The sequence below is a fragment of the Callionymus lyra genome, chromosome 8 (assembly GCF_982586985.1).
Source record: "Callionymus lyra chromosome 8, fCalLyr1.hap1.1, whole genome shotgun sequence".
Classification (NCBI taxonomy): Eukaryota; Metazoa; Chordata; class Actinopteri; order Syngnathiformes; family Callionymidae; genus Callionymus; species Callionymus lyra.
In genome coordinates, this window is record NC_141825.1 from 17537720 (window position 1) to 17555680 (window position 17961).

Genomic DNA, 17961 nt, shown 5'->3' on the forward strand with positions numbered 1-17961 from the left:
GAGTTGACCTCACGTCTGGGGAAAATCAACTTTTTATTACTATGTTTCTTATTATATTACTATGTTCTTTCTCTTTATTTCTCTTTGTTCTTGTTCTTATTTTATTTTGATTATTTTTTATGAAAAAATGCTGCATTTGCTGTGGATAATTGGAAAAAAAACAATTTCCCGAAGGAGACCTCCTGAGGGATCAATAAAGTTGTGGTTGAAGGTCTCGCAAAGGCCCAAAAACAAATGTTTGCTGTATCCCTTGTGTTATCTCCGCCGTTCACCTTGACCCCGAGACAACGCAATGGATACCACAAACATATATTTTTTAGGGCCCTCGGGTCACCTTGACCCTTAGAAACCAGAAGGCTTAAACAGTCCCCCAGCACCTGAAACGCCACTACAAAACAAACCACAGACGTGATGTACTTGACAACAGTTCGAACTGAATTTGTACACCTAATCTACTATAACATCTACTGTCATGATATAAATATTGTTGTAAATGACTTGTTCACCATTAACCTTGCATAGATACTGTAGATAGATAGCATTGGCGCACTCCATCTGCTTCTCTGTTCACTGATAACGGTCTATATCCTTATCTGTGGGTTAAAAGCCAACCATTTATAAAATGTTTTTGTTTTTTTCATGTCTGATTTACATTGGAACAAAATAATTTTTCCCGATGCAATATTTTAGAAATGTGTACTTCAACCTAACCCCTGCAATAGATACATAATTACAGCTACTAATACTGATTTTACCGAGCAGCCATACAGGTTCTCTACACACAACAAAGATGGCCAAAAATGTCGATTAGATATTGATTAGCGTTTCCCGTTTTATTCATAATGGGATTACTGTTTTAAAGATTTGTATGTGTATTTTTTTTTTATACCAATGCCTGAGCCTTATTGTCACTAACAAATATACTGTGTTCAGCACATCAAATCTGAACCTTGTAGTGGGAGCAGATATGACCGCTACACAAGTTACACTGTCAAGGAACGTTAGCGACCCTCAGTCCACGTTGTGGAAAGTTTCCTTTTAAGGGCTTTGCTTTGCACAAATGAAAAGAGAAAATACTTCTGTGGGGATTGGAAGGGAACGGGTAAGTTGGGTACATTGCATGCTGTCATTGTTGCCTTACTTCAAAGCTGACAGCGAACCATGCTCTCTTCTGAAAATCCCCGAAAAAACCTGACAGTGTGAGAATACCATCAAACACTCTCCGGCTGCCTTTGAAATGCCACTGACACTGTTTGGCTCCACAATTTGTGAGCACTAAAGAGTGCGTCCGTGTTATTGAAATAAATCTGAGGCTTGTAATGGGAATGAAATAAAAAAAATGCATCTTTCATGCCTCAGTTTAGAAGTTAGAGCTCCATGAAGGAATAAAGCCTTGTTTCTACCGAGAGCATGTTGTCGAGTGTTATTTCTGGGGTTTTGTTGCCTCCGGGTTCGTCGTATTTTTGTTTTCCCTCTATTGTTTCGTAAACATCTTTGTGTTCTTAAAATCCTCGGTAGAAATATTCTGCCTTTAATTTTGACAATAGGAGCTAAAGGCTCAGTTTATTCAAATATTATAATTGACAAATATCGTCCAAGACAGGATAAAGTCTCTCAGATTAAGGGAATTTATTGTCACTCCATTTCATGGCTGGATGGAATGACTGAGCCCAGGGTATGACAGCAGTACAACAGAACATCAAAGAAGTCTTGAAGTATCACACAGAAGAGCTGTGGACCATTGATCTAGAAGGTTGAGCCTGTCGTGTTATTAAATCTGGTTCCTATGTTTGCCAGGAATAGTTGTACGTTGGTCTGCTAGCATTTAGATTCCCTAGCAAGTCAGCCCTCTTGTCTCCCGAGTGCTCGATTCCTTTCTGCATGTGCCTTTGATGTTGTCTTTTATCTCCATGCTGAACTGCACCAGGCCTACGTCCTCGGGAGAGTCGGTCCGTCATGCTTGGTTAGGACCTCAGAATAAGCTGTTGTGTCCTAACCGACTTTCACAAATGTTTCGGTTTAGCTGAGCCAATTGTATGTTTATAATGTCCCAAAAAATTAGGATGAAAAAAAAAAAATCCACAAGCATGCTGTTATTTGCTGTCAACCCTAGAGCGAACGCTTCTGCACTGCTGTGTGTTTCCATTTTGGACATCGAAATGATGTGACAGATGGTCAGTTATTTTGTCATATTGTAAAAGATGTATGAATGATTATATTTGACTATTTTATTTATTATATTATTTACTCAAGTAAACATCAAACCTTACAGGATATCTGATTCCATTCTATCTGATCCAAACTAAACTTCTGTTGCTTTTTTTTTCCAGTTTTCGCACATGCACACAAAAACCTTTTTAGTTGTTTTTTTTTCCCTGTTCTCAGTTCTGTCAGATCTGCTGCCTCCTCTAACATGTGCCATATAGCCTGGGGACCACATGCTGCCCTTTGACTGTATTTATGTGGCCTTGGTCAGAGTGAAACTATTAAAGTGAACTGAAAAGTGTTTAATATTTTAAACATCACTTCTTTGTCCTTTGCCATTTCTTTTTAACTTCTTTCCATTTCCAAATATTTGTTGTACCAAAGAAATAATATAAACTGACTCATATCATGCGTTTTTGCATAAAATGTTTTTTTTTTTTTAACAGGATGCTATATAATCAAATTATGTTAGTTGGCCTATATAAATAATGCAATGATCACATTGATACATAGATATATTATCTTGACAGATTGAATTTAAAAAAGGAAAAAGTCTCTGATTGAGACAAAGGGTATTATTTATGGTTTAAGGTGGTTAGAATCTAAAAACCTTGTAGATCAAATGTTTTTTACTATACCTGTAACTGCTTTTTCAGCTTCTAAACATGTCACTTTAGGGGCAACAAATATTCAGTTATATTTTACAATTTACAAAGGTTAAAACCGTAGCAACATAATATAAAAAACATGTAGCAGTTTCTGATAAGTACTTGATATTTGGAAAATAACACATTTGTTTGTGTGCTTCTCTTTGTGTATGAAAGTAGGGTGGCCAGGGTGGCCTTTAATGGCAAATAAACAATTCCAAAAACAGAAAGCACAAGTACAGTCTGAATGGTTGTTCATACTTGCTCTCGGGGAGAGGGGATCTTTTCAAGGCATAGATGCAGAACTCGATCACAATGATGCATTGAAATATACATTTTTACAATTGAATAGTCTTGGTCTTGTTTTTTTTTTTCCACCTTTCCAACGATTGTAGTGGTAATCCATCCAGTACAGCAACACGCCTTTATCATGGCGGATACATGTCCGGATTCTGGTTGGTAATTTTGCGTTTTGGATTTTGTAATTTGACAGTTCAGGGCCACCGTACAAAAGAGTGAACTTGAATATCTGAAAAAGAGTTGCAATATAAATCTTAATTCCTAATAAAGATGTTAATTTTTATCTTCTCAACACTCTTTTGATAACTTAAAAAAATAGTTTTTTATGTCCAGTGACCCACATGTCGTAGTTAAAACTAAAAGGCAGCTTTGTGTTTTGTGTTTAGATTTGTGTCATCATCAATAGCCATCATAGACTCAAAAGCTGCCTACTTATTCGCACAAGTATATTCCTAATCAAAGCAACACAAGCCCCAAATAACAAAGATGTTTCCGTTTAACTTGAAGGAACGGCGTCTCATAGAGAGACGGCCTGCTTCCAAAACTCTGACATAAAGACTGTTACACTGGCTCAACATTTAATGAGTTGGTTCAAGCCTTTGCTCTGAGACCAGAGCAGCGTTTCATCTTCAGAGAGGCACCACTGATCCACAAGCTGCTCAGAGACTCCTGATAATACAGATTCACATCTAAACCCATCGCTTCCTCAGAAAGATGCACGTACAGTCCCCGATGTGACAGAACACAGAGATGAGACACCCCCACATCTTTTATGAAGATTCCAGCAGAAAGAATGGAAGTCTTTGTTGATGGATTGTGGAGGCTGCTTTCTTGACAGTGTGACATTCTTTGTCTGTCACTGAGAAGGGACACAATCGTTCTATCCTCATGGCTTTTTTTACCCTTGCTACGAAAATAGAACACTTAATTGTGCAGTAAAATGCTTCATGTACCGTTTCCTGTTTGTTGAATGTTATTCCAGAGAATACTGAAGTCCCTTCAATCTTAGGTCTTAAATGGATAGTTCAACCTGATATTCTACTCACCCTCATGTTTGGATTATTATCAGAGTAATCCGTTCCTTTTTAGAGTTAAAGGGAAAATGTCCATTAGATAAAGCGACTGAAGTTCAGTGGACGAATTTCCCTCAAAAAGTTGCTTAAAGACATCCAAGTGCCTCCATACTGCTGGTCTGTAACCTCCATCTTGTATTGAAGCCTCCACGGGAAAAAAAAGTCTATATTTTTTTTATTTGTGGCAGACGTTTAAAGAATACAGAGCACTTTAAACCGGAAGAACTCAGAAAGAAATCTGTTTCCAGAGTGCATACAGTCCATTGTCTACACTGGAAGCACTCGCAATATTTACCCAGAGTACTTCCTCTTTCACAAACAAGCATAAAATGTAGCCTTTTTTTTCGCCCATAATAGTTGTTTTTGTGAGGCCTTCTATACAAGATGGAGGTTACAGACAAGCAGTAAGGAGGTATTTGGATGGTTTTAAGTGTATTTTTGTAGGATGTTCGTCCACCGAGCTACAGTCACTTAATTCAAATGAATTCTGAATCTCTGAAAAAAATCCCAACCTTTAGTCAACATGAGGGTGAGTATAAAATGAGTGAGGTTTGAATTTCGGATGAACTATCACTTTAAAAAGCAGTTGAGAGGTCCATCCTAGATTGTTCCTGGTTTATTGAGGGAGTTGCTTGGAAGGATAAACAGAAGATGAAGCAAAAGATAAAGTGGACTTTGTCAAAACACCCAACCATGGATTGATGACAGTCAGTTTTCGTATGTTAAATATAATTAAAAATGATCCTGATTCTTCATGTGATTTATAATTAAGGAATTTGATCCATGTGGTTTTAGATGTGTCGGTGAAGCTTCATGAAGCAGTGCCTTTTTTCATTAGAGCATGATAGATATTTACTTCTCTGAAACCTCCCATTATTTCTTTTTAACTGAGAGCGCCACCTTCTAAGCTCTATAAAAATAGCACAGTGCTTCATGAAGCTTTTTTCAACACATCTACAATAACAATGGATTGAATTTCGAAAATATGAGTCACTGGTTTTGTATTTAAGCACATCATTCTGATTCAGTTTGTCCACCGTGAAATGCAAATAATAATTAAACGTCTTTAATGATTGACTGATGTTGGAATTCCCTGAATGGGAATCAATGAATTCATGGCTTAGCATTGAGCAATTCGACTGGTAATGTTACCATGGTAGAGTTCCATATTTCTAGCTAAAGTCGCATGTAAGTCAGTTCAGTTTAGTGTTTTGATTCTAAATTGTCTTTTCTAGGAAAAAAAAGGGGTAATGAAAACTTTAAAATACTCCTTAATGCAAACTATGGAACACCAGAGAAACACCTGAGCGATCAAGGACTCTATATTATCCAACAGACAGTTGTGTAGAAGTACTTAAATAGAAGTCTGCATGGTTTGTAATTCTCATTTGAATGTTAAGCTTGGAGGACGGTATCAGCCACAGCATCTGTGTGCCATTCAAACCTTCCGTCACTAATTACTGTGCGGATATAAATCCCCTGAACTTCTGAAATATTGCCAGGATTAAAACTTTGTAAACGGTCAGATTCAAAAAAGTATTTATTTCCATTTAAAGTGGTGAAGATGTGTTTAACAACAGTACAACACCGGTATAAACCCAAACTCATTTTTGTTAATTGTTTCTTTCTTTCCAATTCCAGTTCAGTTTGACGACTGTGCGGACAATAAAGACCTCAAATTCAAGGTGTCCGACCCCATGTTCCACGTGGACGAGAAGCTGAATCTGACTCCTCGCAAAGACGTCCAATATGCCGGCCCGGTTATTTCCATTCATGGAGTCAGTGCACATGCGGACGACGTGGCAGAGGTGGACATCATTCGCCAACCTGACCATTCGCCACGCAAACTCCTGGTGAGTATCGTTTTTGTGACTCACTCGATCACAAAACCAACATTTGTTTTTTACTAATACATTTTCAGTACAGATAACACCAGATTTTTAAACTATATGCCGCTCAAGTAAAAAAAAACAAAAAAAACCTGACATGGCACTGTGAAGTCTAAATAGGCTAGAATTTAGTTCAAAGGATGGTATTTCAATTTCTCACATCCTGATAAAACTTAAATGAAAGCAAAAAAAAAGTCAGACGAGAAAAGCTGACACAGTGGGAAATCTGACAGGAGGATGGCAGAAGGTGGGATTTCAAGCTTTGATCTTTGCTCTGAGCCAAACTTGTAGACTTCTGTCGTATTAAAAATGAACTGATGTCAACCTAGTACACAGTTTGAATGATTTAAACAGCTCAACAATCACAGCAGTGGGAGAATAATTTTCTTTTTCTTCTACTTCTATGTGTGCTGCTTATACCAATGATTGATGTTCTTTTATCTAGAAACATACTCCACCATGGGAAAAAATAAAGAAATCAGGATGCATCAAGGGAGTTTTTCTTCATATGAGATACAGTATACCTGAAACAAAACATCATTAACATTAGTTAAATTCAGATACAGTAGATTTGATGACATTTGAAGGAAATCCATGATGTGATTTTGTGCTTTTAAAAACATCTTTACATGAAGACGATTCAATATTTGCTTGTTAAAAAATACCTCCATGTGTGTGTGCAAGTCCATAGTCTCCCTTTTTGATGTTGTTGAAAGGATAACACACTTTCTAACTTTAATCTTAATGAAAATAAATCCTATTTCATTCATGTTTTCCTAAAACATATTATATCATAATAAATAGATTTTTATTTGAGCACTAGAGGAATTAATTTCTGTATAAAAAAAACAATAAAAACCATCTTGTTCTTCAGAAAACGTATCATAACGGTAATTTTCCGTTTTTTGGGTATTTATGCACGGATTATTATTATTTTTTTCCTTGCACTTTTCAACGTTCATCTATCTTGCCGGAGTGCTGCTCTCTGTGTAAAATTAATTACGGTGCTCATTCTCTTACAATTAGGTTGTACAACCATAGCTCACAAAGTCAGCAGGTTCACGGGAGAATTCTGGCAAGTCACACAAGGTTTAAATGTATTACGCTTTGGCACGTTGTGTAGCAGAGTTTATTTGACAAATGTGACTATCAAGGTCCACCGGGTACTTTTCTACTGCAGTCCTGGATGAGAAAATGCTCTCGTAATCTTCCTATATTTTTCAACATGGTTCTGGAATTGAATTTCCTGGGTTTTGACCTTCTGATGGTTGTTCTGAGAAGCCTATTCTAAAAATGTTATGGCAAATGAGATCTGAATAGTGGACTGTATTTGTTTGCCCATTTCTGGTCAATGAGAGTTCCAAATATTATCCCAATACTTGGTAAGTAAGTAATTTATATTTTTAATTTCCTCACAGAGAGAAATAAAAATGATCATCAACACTTTATTCGTGTTCTTTTCCATTTGACTAGTGGGGGAAACGTTTTATTTTTCTAAATGTTAAACTCTCTGGTCGAATTGTGCAGTTCATAATGGACCCCACCGGCCGCATAAAATGAATCTGACTTTTGGCTTAGATGAAAGGCGTTATTTCATATTAAATCAAAACTTCACTTATTTTATTCTCACCCTCATGTCAACCAAGGGTTGGAATTATTTTCAAATGAATATTTTTTTTCAGAGCCACAGGCAGAAATGTATGTCCCTATGATCCCCGACATTTTTTTTGTCTTTCTTTTTCAAAATGACACGCCCATAACGTCCATCTTGAATTGAAGTCTTGACATGCGAAATTGCTCCGATTTTTTTTTTAAATGAGTCTATCTTAAGCTGGTTCGTAGCAGAAGCTAAAAAGCTAACAGGCTAACGGAGCTCCGAGTGAATACTGTAAACACGGATTAACCCAGACTGCTTCCTGCTACGAACAAGTTTAAATAATATTGTTTGATTTTCTTTTCTAAACAATTCCTCCTTTCACGTTATGACACTCAAAAACAATTCTCCCATCCCTTAGTCAACATGAGAGTAACAATATATATTAGTAAAGATTAAATTTACTTAGATTTTGGGTGAACTATCACTTTAAATTCAAATCAAGTATCGAAACTGACTATTATATTTATTCTATTATCCAAAAATACATTTTAGTTTGGTTATTTTTAGCAGGTTTTCTCTATTTATCGTCTTTCAATTTATTACCCTTTTTCTTTTAGGTAAATCTCTACTTTAAAGCAATTGCATAAAAGGTAATTGCTCTGTGCATTTAATCCCAGAGCTCATGAATAACTGAGTTTAAATGTGAAAAACAATGACCAAAGAGTTTAAAAAAAAATCTTCATTAAAGATCTCTAAAAGGAGAACATTTAATAGGCTTTATTTAGTTGTTTACACAAAAGTAGTTAATTAATAATTGCATTTGGCATTAGGATAAAAATAAATCGACGCCTTTCAATCGTTTTCTATGTTTGTTTTCACTTCAGCGACAACACAGACATTTCAGTCTAAATCCGCTTAGTGGTCCCAAGTGGATCTTGAATAAAGCTTAAATATAAAATGATTTGCTCCCAGTCAACACTAGAAAAGTCATCTACAACAAAATGATTTGAATTATCATCTCATTATAACTCTGAACAAATAATAATAAGAAGTAGAAGTAGTGGAAATTAAAAGTTAAGGAAAACTACCTGGAACCTCATTATTGCTTCATAATTGCTTGTAACTTACTCGGAGGAAGGATTGCATCTGTAGCGCTCGAGATAAGGAGCTGGGGATTAGGGGGCGACGATCTCCATCAACTGCTTCACGCTCCGAAGCCAACCTCTTCAGTGAGGTGGTGCAAGTTGCCAGCAGACCAAGCAGCTGCCCGGGCTGAGAATGGAAGTTGGTGCTCAGACAGGTGGCGTCAGTAACAAGGGTTGTTCTGGCTCCTCGCTGTTGCTCGACACGACTGCACAATGTTGTTCTTAGACGTTCCAAATACTCTGGAATATGAGTTGATTTGTAGGATTGTTTTAGGATGTTTTACGTGGACACAAACAACTTTATATTAAACTATACTCTACTTCTACTCACCACTGATTGCTCTATTGTTAACACGCACCACTCTGTATTTTGAGGGCGCAGCTTTAATCCCCTTAAACGGCTGTATTTTCGAGATCTCGCTGGGTTGTGGCACCAGTAGCAGACGTGCGCTCTCCAGGCTTCTTTCTTTATTTAGTCAAACTTTATTCATGTTACACCACTTATGTTTTGTTAGATGAAATGGCTTTCATACTGCATTATGCATCCTTAGATTTATATAGTAGCCCCACAAGCAGATATTTTCACTTTAAAAGCTCAGATTTCAATATATATATATTTTTTTACAGATTTAAAGTTCTGTATAAATAAACACCATTTCATGTTATCGATAATGATATCTTGTAGGTGAGCGGTCTCAAACTAAATAACTCAAATTCACCAAACAGGAAGTGTGATTTTGATATTGTGTTTTCATTCATATTGAGGCTCACTTTGTCTTAATGATTTCTGTTCTTGTTGTTGACATCCATAATCATTGTCCTTTTTCTGATTCAAATACTGATCTCTTTATAAGTCACCATCATGATAGTGTTGCTTCAAGTGTGTCTTGTATAGATCTTGGACCACTATTGTACTCATCAGTATGTGTCTGTTTGTACAAAACTACTTTCTTTACATTAGAAAATGTGCTTAAGCCCCGCCCACTAACTTATCACAGAAGTCTTCACCTCCAAGAGACTCATTGTATAAACAAAGCGGGCATAATTATAGCTGGCTGTAGGAGGAGTGAAGCCATAATTGTGTCATAATGGACTCCGATCTCGTAACTTCTTGTTCGTTGAGATTTCAGATAGGGGAGAACATTATAAAGTAATAACTTCGAAACATGGTCATGATGAGAGACTTACTGTATCTTTGAGAGGAAGACTTCAACATTTGAAACTTGGGAGTCAAGATAATTAGGTTTTTACATTGGTTGTCCTTTTACATTTATTAACGTTGATTAAAAAAAAGAAGTCATCACTTAAAATGACCCTGGCCCACTAATTTGACCCATGTGTCAATCATTCCATCTTTTCACCTCTGAAGACAAAGTTTAAAATACAATGGAGTAAATGTTATTACTTGATATTTTAATAATGTTGTTATTGTGGTATATATTTTTAGTGGAAGTCTCTGGTAAGGACGACCAGGATTGAAGTGTTGAGGTCGATAGAGGACACAGAGGAAATCAAGAGGCAGATAACATCCATATTTCCATCTCTTGGAATTCTGATTCCAGGCCGAGATGAAAAGAAAAACAGATTTTAAGCAGTTATATGATTTGCTTTTGTTCTTCAAAAGCAAGGATTGGATGAAGTTATTAAAATTTCATCAGATTAAATTATAAAAATACATTATTCAGACAATATGCTCTTTAATATACTAAACTGTGTTTCCCTCTCACTGGAATAGAGACAAAATAAGTTATGCTACTAAGTTATGAAATATCTATTGCATTTCAAAAACCTTCTCCGGTGAATAAAAATATACTGTCCGTGGAAAACTGAGCAATAAACGCACATCTGTCTGGAGTTGCTGCTGCTACATAAATCTTCATTTTCATTTGAAAAAAACCGTCTGGAAACAATCCAAATTATAGACATAAATTCTACTTTTGGTAATTGATTTTGCTGTTTATAAATAACGAGTGCTGGGAGCAAAGGTGGTGAGAAGCAGTTTTTAATTCCGTCACACAAGCTGTTGGTGTTGCCCAGAGGCAGAACGGCAGCTGTGGAATAATTGTGAGTAAAACTCTCAATTCAAAGATTAATTATGTTTTAGTTCTTTTTGTGTGTTTATGTTTTGTGTTTATTTCCCCCACAGTCCTCAGTATGAGACAGTTGTGGACTATATATAGAAGTTGCTTATCCACTAATAATAAATCAAAAACAGGTTTTTCTATTTTTTTTATTATTATAAAGTTATTTCATGTGACTGTGAAACCATCTTGAACAAACATTAGACAACGCAACTCAAACACAGGGTCTCCATCCGTCAGCCTGCCACACCTGCTTTTTCTTTCTTTTCATTCTTGGTTTCTTGTTTACCGATTCGCTCCGACTGACAATTGTTATTTATTTTTTTCCCCCGATAAGCCACTTCATGTTCCGCACTGCATTTTAAATGGTTCAACACCTAATATCTGCTAAATTATACAGCTTTTGTCGGATGCAGTTTATCTCTGGTATTGCTCAATTACAATCCTGTGAACTTTGTGTGAATTAGCTGCGTGTGAAAACAAACACCCTTCTAATAAATGGCAACATTTAATGGTGATCATGTGGGGTCTTTATACGGAATCCATGAATGTGTTTGTGAGTAAATGTGTGTCGTCAGAGCGAGATTTGATGGATTTTCAAATTCAGTCTATTTCGAACATTCAGTTTAAAAATCAATGTGTAAACAAATTTGATGAAAAAAAAAAACAACTAAAAAAACATTCTGTGGAAGTTAATTAAATGTTAAAAAAAAATTAACTGTAGCATCAAAACAGACTATTTTGAGAACCTATTTTGTTATATTTTCCATCTGAAAAAAATAACTTCTATTGGATTTTCTTTTTAAATGAGAAATGCAGGCATATTCTTAACTTGATAGATTAGAAAATAATTGTTTTTAAAAGCTATAATGTATGATTTGTTCTGAGAAGGATTTAAAATAAAAAAATGGGGGGGGGGTCATAGAAAATAAATATTTAATTATAATTAAAAAAGTAAATATTATAATATAAATTAAAAATGGCAATACATTTCTTATAGAACAATAAGTAAATTGAAATTGAAATAAAATCAGCCCAAATTTTGCATTTGCTGCTGAAATGCTATAGAAAAAGATAAATAATTGGCATCAACCCATAGTCATGTGATCAGCTTTCTTTCTCTCTCATTTTTAAAGCGTTTTTTTCTTTTCCTCTGGAGCTTTGATTGTTTGCTCTTTTTGTCATTTAGAAATGTGTGTATTTGTTTGATGGACTGAAGAGTGTGTCGTTATCGATGAGTTTAAATAGTTTGTTGCATTCATTAACAAATACCATGTGTTGAGCTGAGCGTGAACCTTTACATGGCAACACTTGGCCTTGTGGAGTTTCCATCCGACGGGATAGTGGAACATCCTCTTCCCCGCCGTCTGACAATGGCCTTGATATTAGCCATTTGTCACCATGTCCCCAACACATTGTCAGAAATGAGTAATGACACTTCTCAATATAGCATTGGGAGAGGAAAAGGCAGAAACGACAAGGACGTGACTTTGCTTCGCAGTAACTTTGCTCTCAAATCCCAAACGCTCCGGCTGTAATCCACATGTGTGCACACACAACTACACACATGGAGCTCACTGGGTCACTTTAAAATCGTATTTGACTGTTAGATGTTCCGCCATTAGTGTGCATAATAAAACAATGTCTGTCTCTGCCCCAGTAAGTTATAAAATAAATGATTATATAGTTAAATAAATGATTAAGCGATTTCACTTTTTGCTTCCGCTCTTTCTTTAATATGTACAACTATTTCTTTCTCATATTGCGAGAGAGTATAGGTTGTTTTGTTTTCTTTTGCTCTCTGGCACATTCTGTGCCCGTGGATGAGTCGTGGCAATCAGAGCGTGTTGTCCCGCATCCTTGACCCTGATTAGCTGTGTGTCAAAGTAGCATCAGAGAGCGTCTCGTTCATCATTCTGTCGCCATCAGTTTTCCAGTCAAGTGTGATCACTGTGCAAAGTCTTGCTCTGTGTGCGTTGTTGTGCAATTTAGTTCAAATTGTTTCCAACCTGACTGTGTGACAATGTGACGTTCTGCAAATTCAAAGGGTAAAATAAAGAAATGGGTCAAGAACAAAACAATCATGGGAAAACCCAGAGAGAGGAGGAGAGAAAGAGAGAGAGGGATTGATGGATTTGTAGATGTAATGATGGATTTGTATATGATGGATTTGTAGATGGATGGAATGATGGATGTGTAGATGCATAGATGGATGAAATGATGGATTTGTATATGATGGATTTGTAGATGGATGGAATGATGGATGTGTAGATGGATGGATGGATATATTGATGGATGGAATGATGGAGGTATAGATGGATTGATGGATGTGTAGATGGATGGATGGATATATTGATGGATGGAATGATGGATATGTGAATGATGGATGGATGGGTGGATGTGTGGATGTGTAGATGGATGGATGGATGTGTAGATGGATGTGTAGATGGATGTGTAGATGGATGGATGTGTAGATGGATGAATGTGTTGATGGATGGGTGGATGGATGGATGGATGTGTAGATGGATGGATGGATTGATGGATGGATATATTGATGGATATGTGAATGATGGATGGATGGGTGGATGTGTGGATGTGTAGATAGAGGGATGGATGTGTAGATGGATGGATGGATGTGTAAATGTGTAAATGGATGAATGTGTTGATGGATGTGTGGATGGATGGATGGGTGGATGTGTGGATGGATGGATGGATGGATGGATGGATGTGTAGATGGATGGATGGATGGATGGATATATTGATGGATATGTGAATGATGGATGGATGGGTGGATGTGTGGATGTGTAGATAGAGGGATGGATGTGTAGACGGATGGATGGATGTGTAGATGTGTAAATGGATGAATGTGTTGATGGATGTGTGGATGGATGGATGGGTGGATGTGTGGATGGATGGATGGATGGATGGATGTGTAGATGGATGGATGTGTAGATGGCTGGATGGATGTGTAGATGGATGGATGGATGTGTGGATGAGTAGATGGATGGATGGATTTGTGGATGTGTAGATGTGTTGATGGATTTGTGGATGTGTAGATAGATGGATGGATGTGTAGATGGATGTGTGGATGGATGGATATGTAGATGGGTGTGTGTGTGGATGGAGGGATGGATTATTAGATTTAATTCTCCTGATAGGGGTTAAATAATAATCCTCCCATGCTTAGAATATTATAGTTTCAGATGAAACCATTTTGAATGCAATATTTTATAAAATATTTTATACCTTTCTATTGATCCTAAGAAAGTAAATACAATCCTTTATAGAAAGCTATACTTAACTGGACATCGCTTCCTATAAATAACCAAATAATTCGTCCTTAGTCCAAAAGTCTTGCTCGGCTACGACGAGGAAACTCCTCATCCACCTGGATATGTTAAGCACCGTGATTTCCCCCTCACCCACTGTTCAGTGGAGACGTGGAAGTGGCAGAGTCATACATCTTCAACCTAACCCCTGTCAGTAGAACCCACATCTGCCCTCTAAAAATACCTTCAGGGGCCTCCAGCTCTCCTTTCTGACATATTTCACGCAGCTGGGTCTCCATTGTTACAGAGCCCTGCTTATCCTTGACTTTCAAAGTAATGACCACAGTCGACGACTCATAGGACCACTGACGACGACGACCACTGACATTTTTTAAAGAGGTCACCCGCCAGCGGCTTTGATGGCAGCGACCACTCATCGTGTCTTTGGTTCGGTGATGATCGCCGGTGTTCGGATAACCTTTGTGCGAGGTGTTGGTGGGTTGGGCGGGGGGGGGGGGGGGGGGGGTGCTGTCAGAGGTGCGAACGCTCACACAGAACGGCACGGTCCTGTAAACAAATGTTTTTTGTTTTTTCCCCCTCGTTTACCTGTTCATCCCCCCGTCATCCTGACAGGAGGTGAGAGCGGTGCCAGAGTCGTAGACCGAGCCGTGGGCACGCAGCAGCACGCGTGTTGTTTCACACCGAATGCGCACACACGCGCCACATGTGCGGCACCAATTGTCAATAAAGTCTCTTGGTATGCCATAAATGACGAAGGACAAAAGAGTCGATCTGCATTGCAAATGTGCAAACACAGGTCTCCCTCCTCCCAGCCATCCCGGAGAGGTGTTGTCATTTTAAGCAGGGGACCGTGACTGAGCATGTGGTTGTGTTGTTTCCTTTTTTTTTTTTTTATTGTCTTTTGTGTCAGAGGTACAGCTGTGGTTGTCTTTTATGGGAGCAGTATACGGATCAAAGGGTTCTGCTATATCGTGGAAAAAGAGACCCTGATACCTGTATCGTCCACCAAAAATTCCAAATCTTCCCAAAAGGAAAACGGTTCTGATCCAATTGTGCATTGGTGCGATGGGTTATCTATCCTTGTGTGCGTTGTGGTTTCTGAGAGGAATACCCGCCATATAGACGTGAGGATCATCTTTATAATCGGAAAGAATAATGGTGGGATCAAGCAGGAAAAAAATAGCTGAATACCCGATAATTCTGAAATTGGATTTCTGTTTATTCTTCAACATATGCTGTTGGTCATCCTCACCTCACTGTTTATTTGGATTGTTGGGATGGGTTTTGCTATTCCACGTTAATCCATCGCTTCCTTGGCAGGAATTTGAAATGCGGGGAAAGCATGTGACCTCGGGCTGCCCTCTATTTGTCTATAAGATATGGCTCCTGGCCAACCGGGATTGGATTCAAGTTGTTGTATCCTTGTGAGTTTTGGCTACTCGACAATGACTTGAATTCAGTTCATTATAAGAAATGAATAGAAATGGTTATCACGACCCCAAAAGTGAATGAGTTCATACCTTTACACAATTTAAAAATATTGTCACACAAAGCACCTTGAGAATGAAACCTTCACACATTTTAAAACAAGCAATATTTAGTTTAAAAAATGGGAATCTTTTTATAAACATATAGAAAAAACAGTGCCTCAATATATAAGTAATGATGAGCTTCCTAAAATTAAATTTCCCTTAGCAAAGTAGAGGCAGCCAAACCCAATCAAATATTTGAAAAAAATCCAATTTATTTCTAATAAAAAAGGGCATAAATGCCAAAGGATTTTTCCCTCAAACATTTTGTAAGCAAATGGAAAATATTTATTTGTATAACTTTTATTAATAGTTTGTGTACTGCATGATATCAACAGGATTTTTCAAGAAATGTAAAAGTCAAATCCAACATTTCATAAATTAACAAATAACATTTTATGGTATTTATATTCATACATTGTTGCAGCTGCTTGGAGAATAAAATCCTATTATTTTAACTTGTCAGTGAATAATTCAATCTAAGGGGCTTATTCCGACCTCTGTGAGGCATTTTTTCTGGATGCTCGTGGTTATCATTTTGCCTCTAACTCAGCTTAAAAAGACAGAGCTGCGTGTGGAGAGATTTAATCATACATCATCGGACGCTCAAAGCAAATCAAGGATAAAGCATGTATTTTAGAATTCTCTTGAAATTGAAATGCAATTAACATTTGATGAACGATAGAGAAATCCAAGTATCACTTTACTCACTGCAGGCAGGTTGACGGAGCGAAGATGTCTTGAGTGGAAACATTTGTTTTGACTTATATTTCATAATGATGTGTTTCTATAACACGTGTAAGTTGCTCCAAAGTGATGTCAGGATGCCATAAAAGGGGGCTGTGATGCAGAAGCTGTTGAAAACTAATAAAAAAGACAATGGGTGGTTATTCCTTGGACAAGATTTCACAAGCATGGTAGTGTGTGTGTGTGTGTGTGTGTGTGTGTGTGTGTGTGTGTGTGTGTGTGTGTGTGTGTGTGTGTGTGTGTGTGTGTGTGTGTGTGTGTGTGTGTGTGTGTGTGTGTGTGTGTGTGTGTGTGTGTGTGTGTGTGTGTGTGTGTGTGTGTGTGTGTGTGTGTGTGTTGGTGAATGCATTGTCTCATCTAGGCTCGAGTCCAGGTGTTACCGTGTTGTCCTTCCCGGTAGGTTATCACCTTCATGTTAGCTGCCAGGTTTCCAGCTACTTGTTGTTTCGGTGACAGACGGTATTTTCATCAACACTGAACCAGCGGCGCTCGGCCCCGATCAGGACGTGTTGATCTGAGAATGTGTTGACGGGAGGACATTTATATGAAATGAGTTTGTAGAAATATTATAAAAGTAGAGGTTACTGAACAATAGCATTCGATTTCTAAAAGAGCCCCGTGTTATACATTGACTGTTGTCAAGAACGGTTGAACCAAGTGAATGAACATGGTAGTCAAATTGAGGGGAAAACATGAACCAAGAATTGTATTTCTTATTTTCTTTTTATAATTTTCTTCACCCATGCTGCGGGAAGGAGTGATTCCCCAATTCTTACTTTTCCAAGGCAGTCCAACTGTTTTAAAAAATATATAATATTTTGTTCAAAACCCCTTTCCCACGTTTGTTCTTTTGCAGTGTACATATATTTTTTACGAAAGAGAAAATAGGTTTTTTACCTACCTTTTCTATTTAATAATTTTATTCTTGTTTTTTTTTATTGTTTTATTGTTGTTTTTGTTATTTTGTAAAATGTGTACTGTGTATCTGGATGTAACGTTTGTGTGTTTAATTTTGTTTTTATTTAATTTAAATGCTGTTTTTAACTGCTGTGACTACTTACTTTTTCATTATTTTTTATCCTGGAATGCCATCTTTAAAAAAATTGCAACAAAAGTTATTGATTCTGATGTAGTAATGAGGGAAAAAGAAAGGTGTATGAATCAATCAATCAAACAGTAATCCTAATAAATAACAAGACGGTATCATAAAAAGGTGACTGGTTTCAAAATATTTTTTTCATTTTCTCTTGATTTATTTTTAAAGGCAAGAACAATTCCAATGAAACTAGAAAAAAAAAAGACAACATCAGAGTGACTTTTTCTAGTACATTTAGAGTTAATGTGGTTTGATCATGTAAAAATAAAAAATAAAAAGTCACAAAGAGTTCAATCATTAGTCAAGAATAAAATGTCCAAAACCCCCAAAATGAACAGAACGTCCTGTGGTAGTTAAAATAA

At 37.1% G+C, this 17961-nt stretch overlaps 1 protein-coding gene across 1 annotated transcript in view; it reads left to right on the forward strand.

The window, feature by feature from the left end:
• The window catches only part of cdh13 (cadherin 13, H-cadherin (heart)), a 336887-nt gene that overhangs the window by 124210 nt on the left and 194716 nt on the right, over positions 1 to 17961 (forward strand). The window contains exon 3 of the mRNA XM_087796847.1: positions 5867 to 6078. Coding sequence (XP_087652973.1) covers positions 5867 to 6078 — 212 coding nt within the window. The remainder of the gene's footprint in view (positions 1 to 5866; positions 6079 to 17961) is intronic.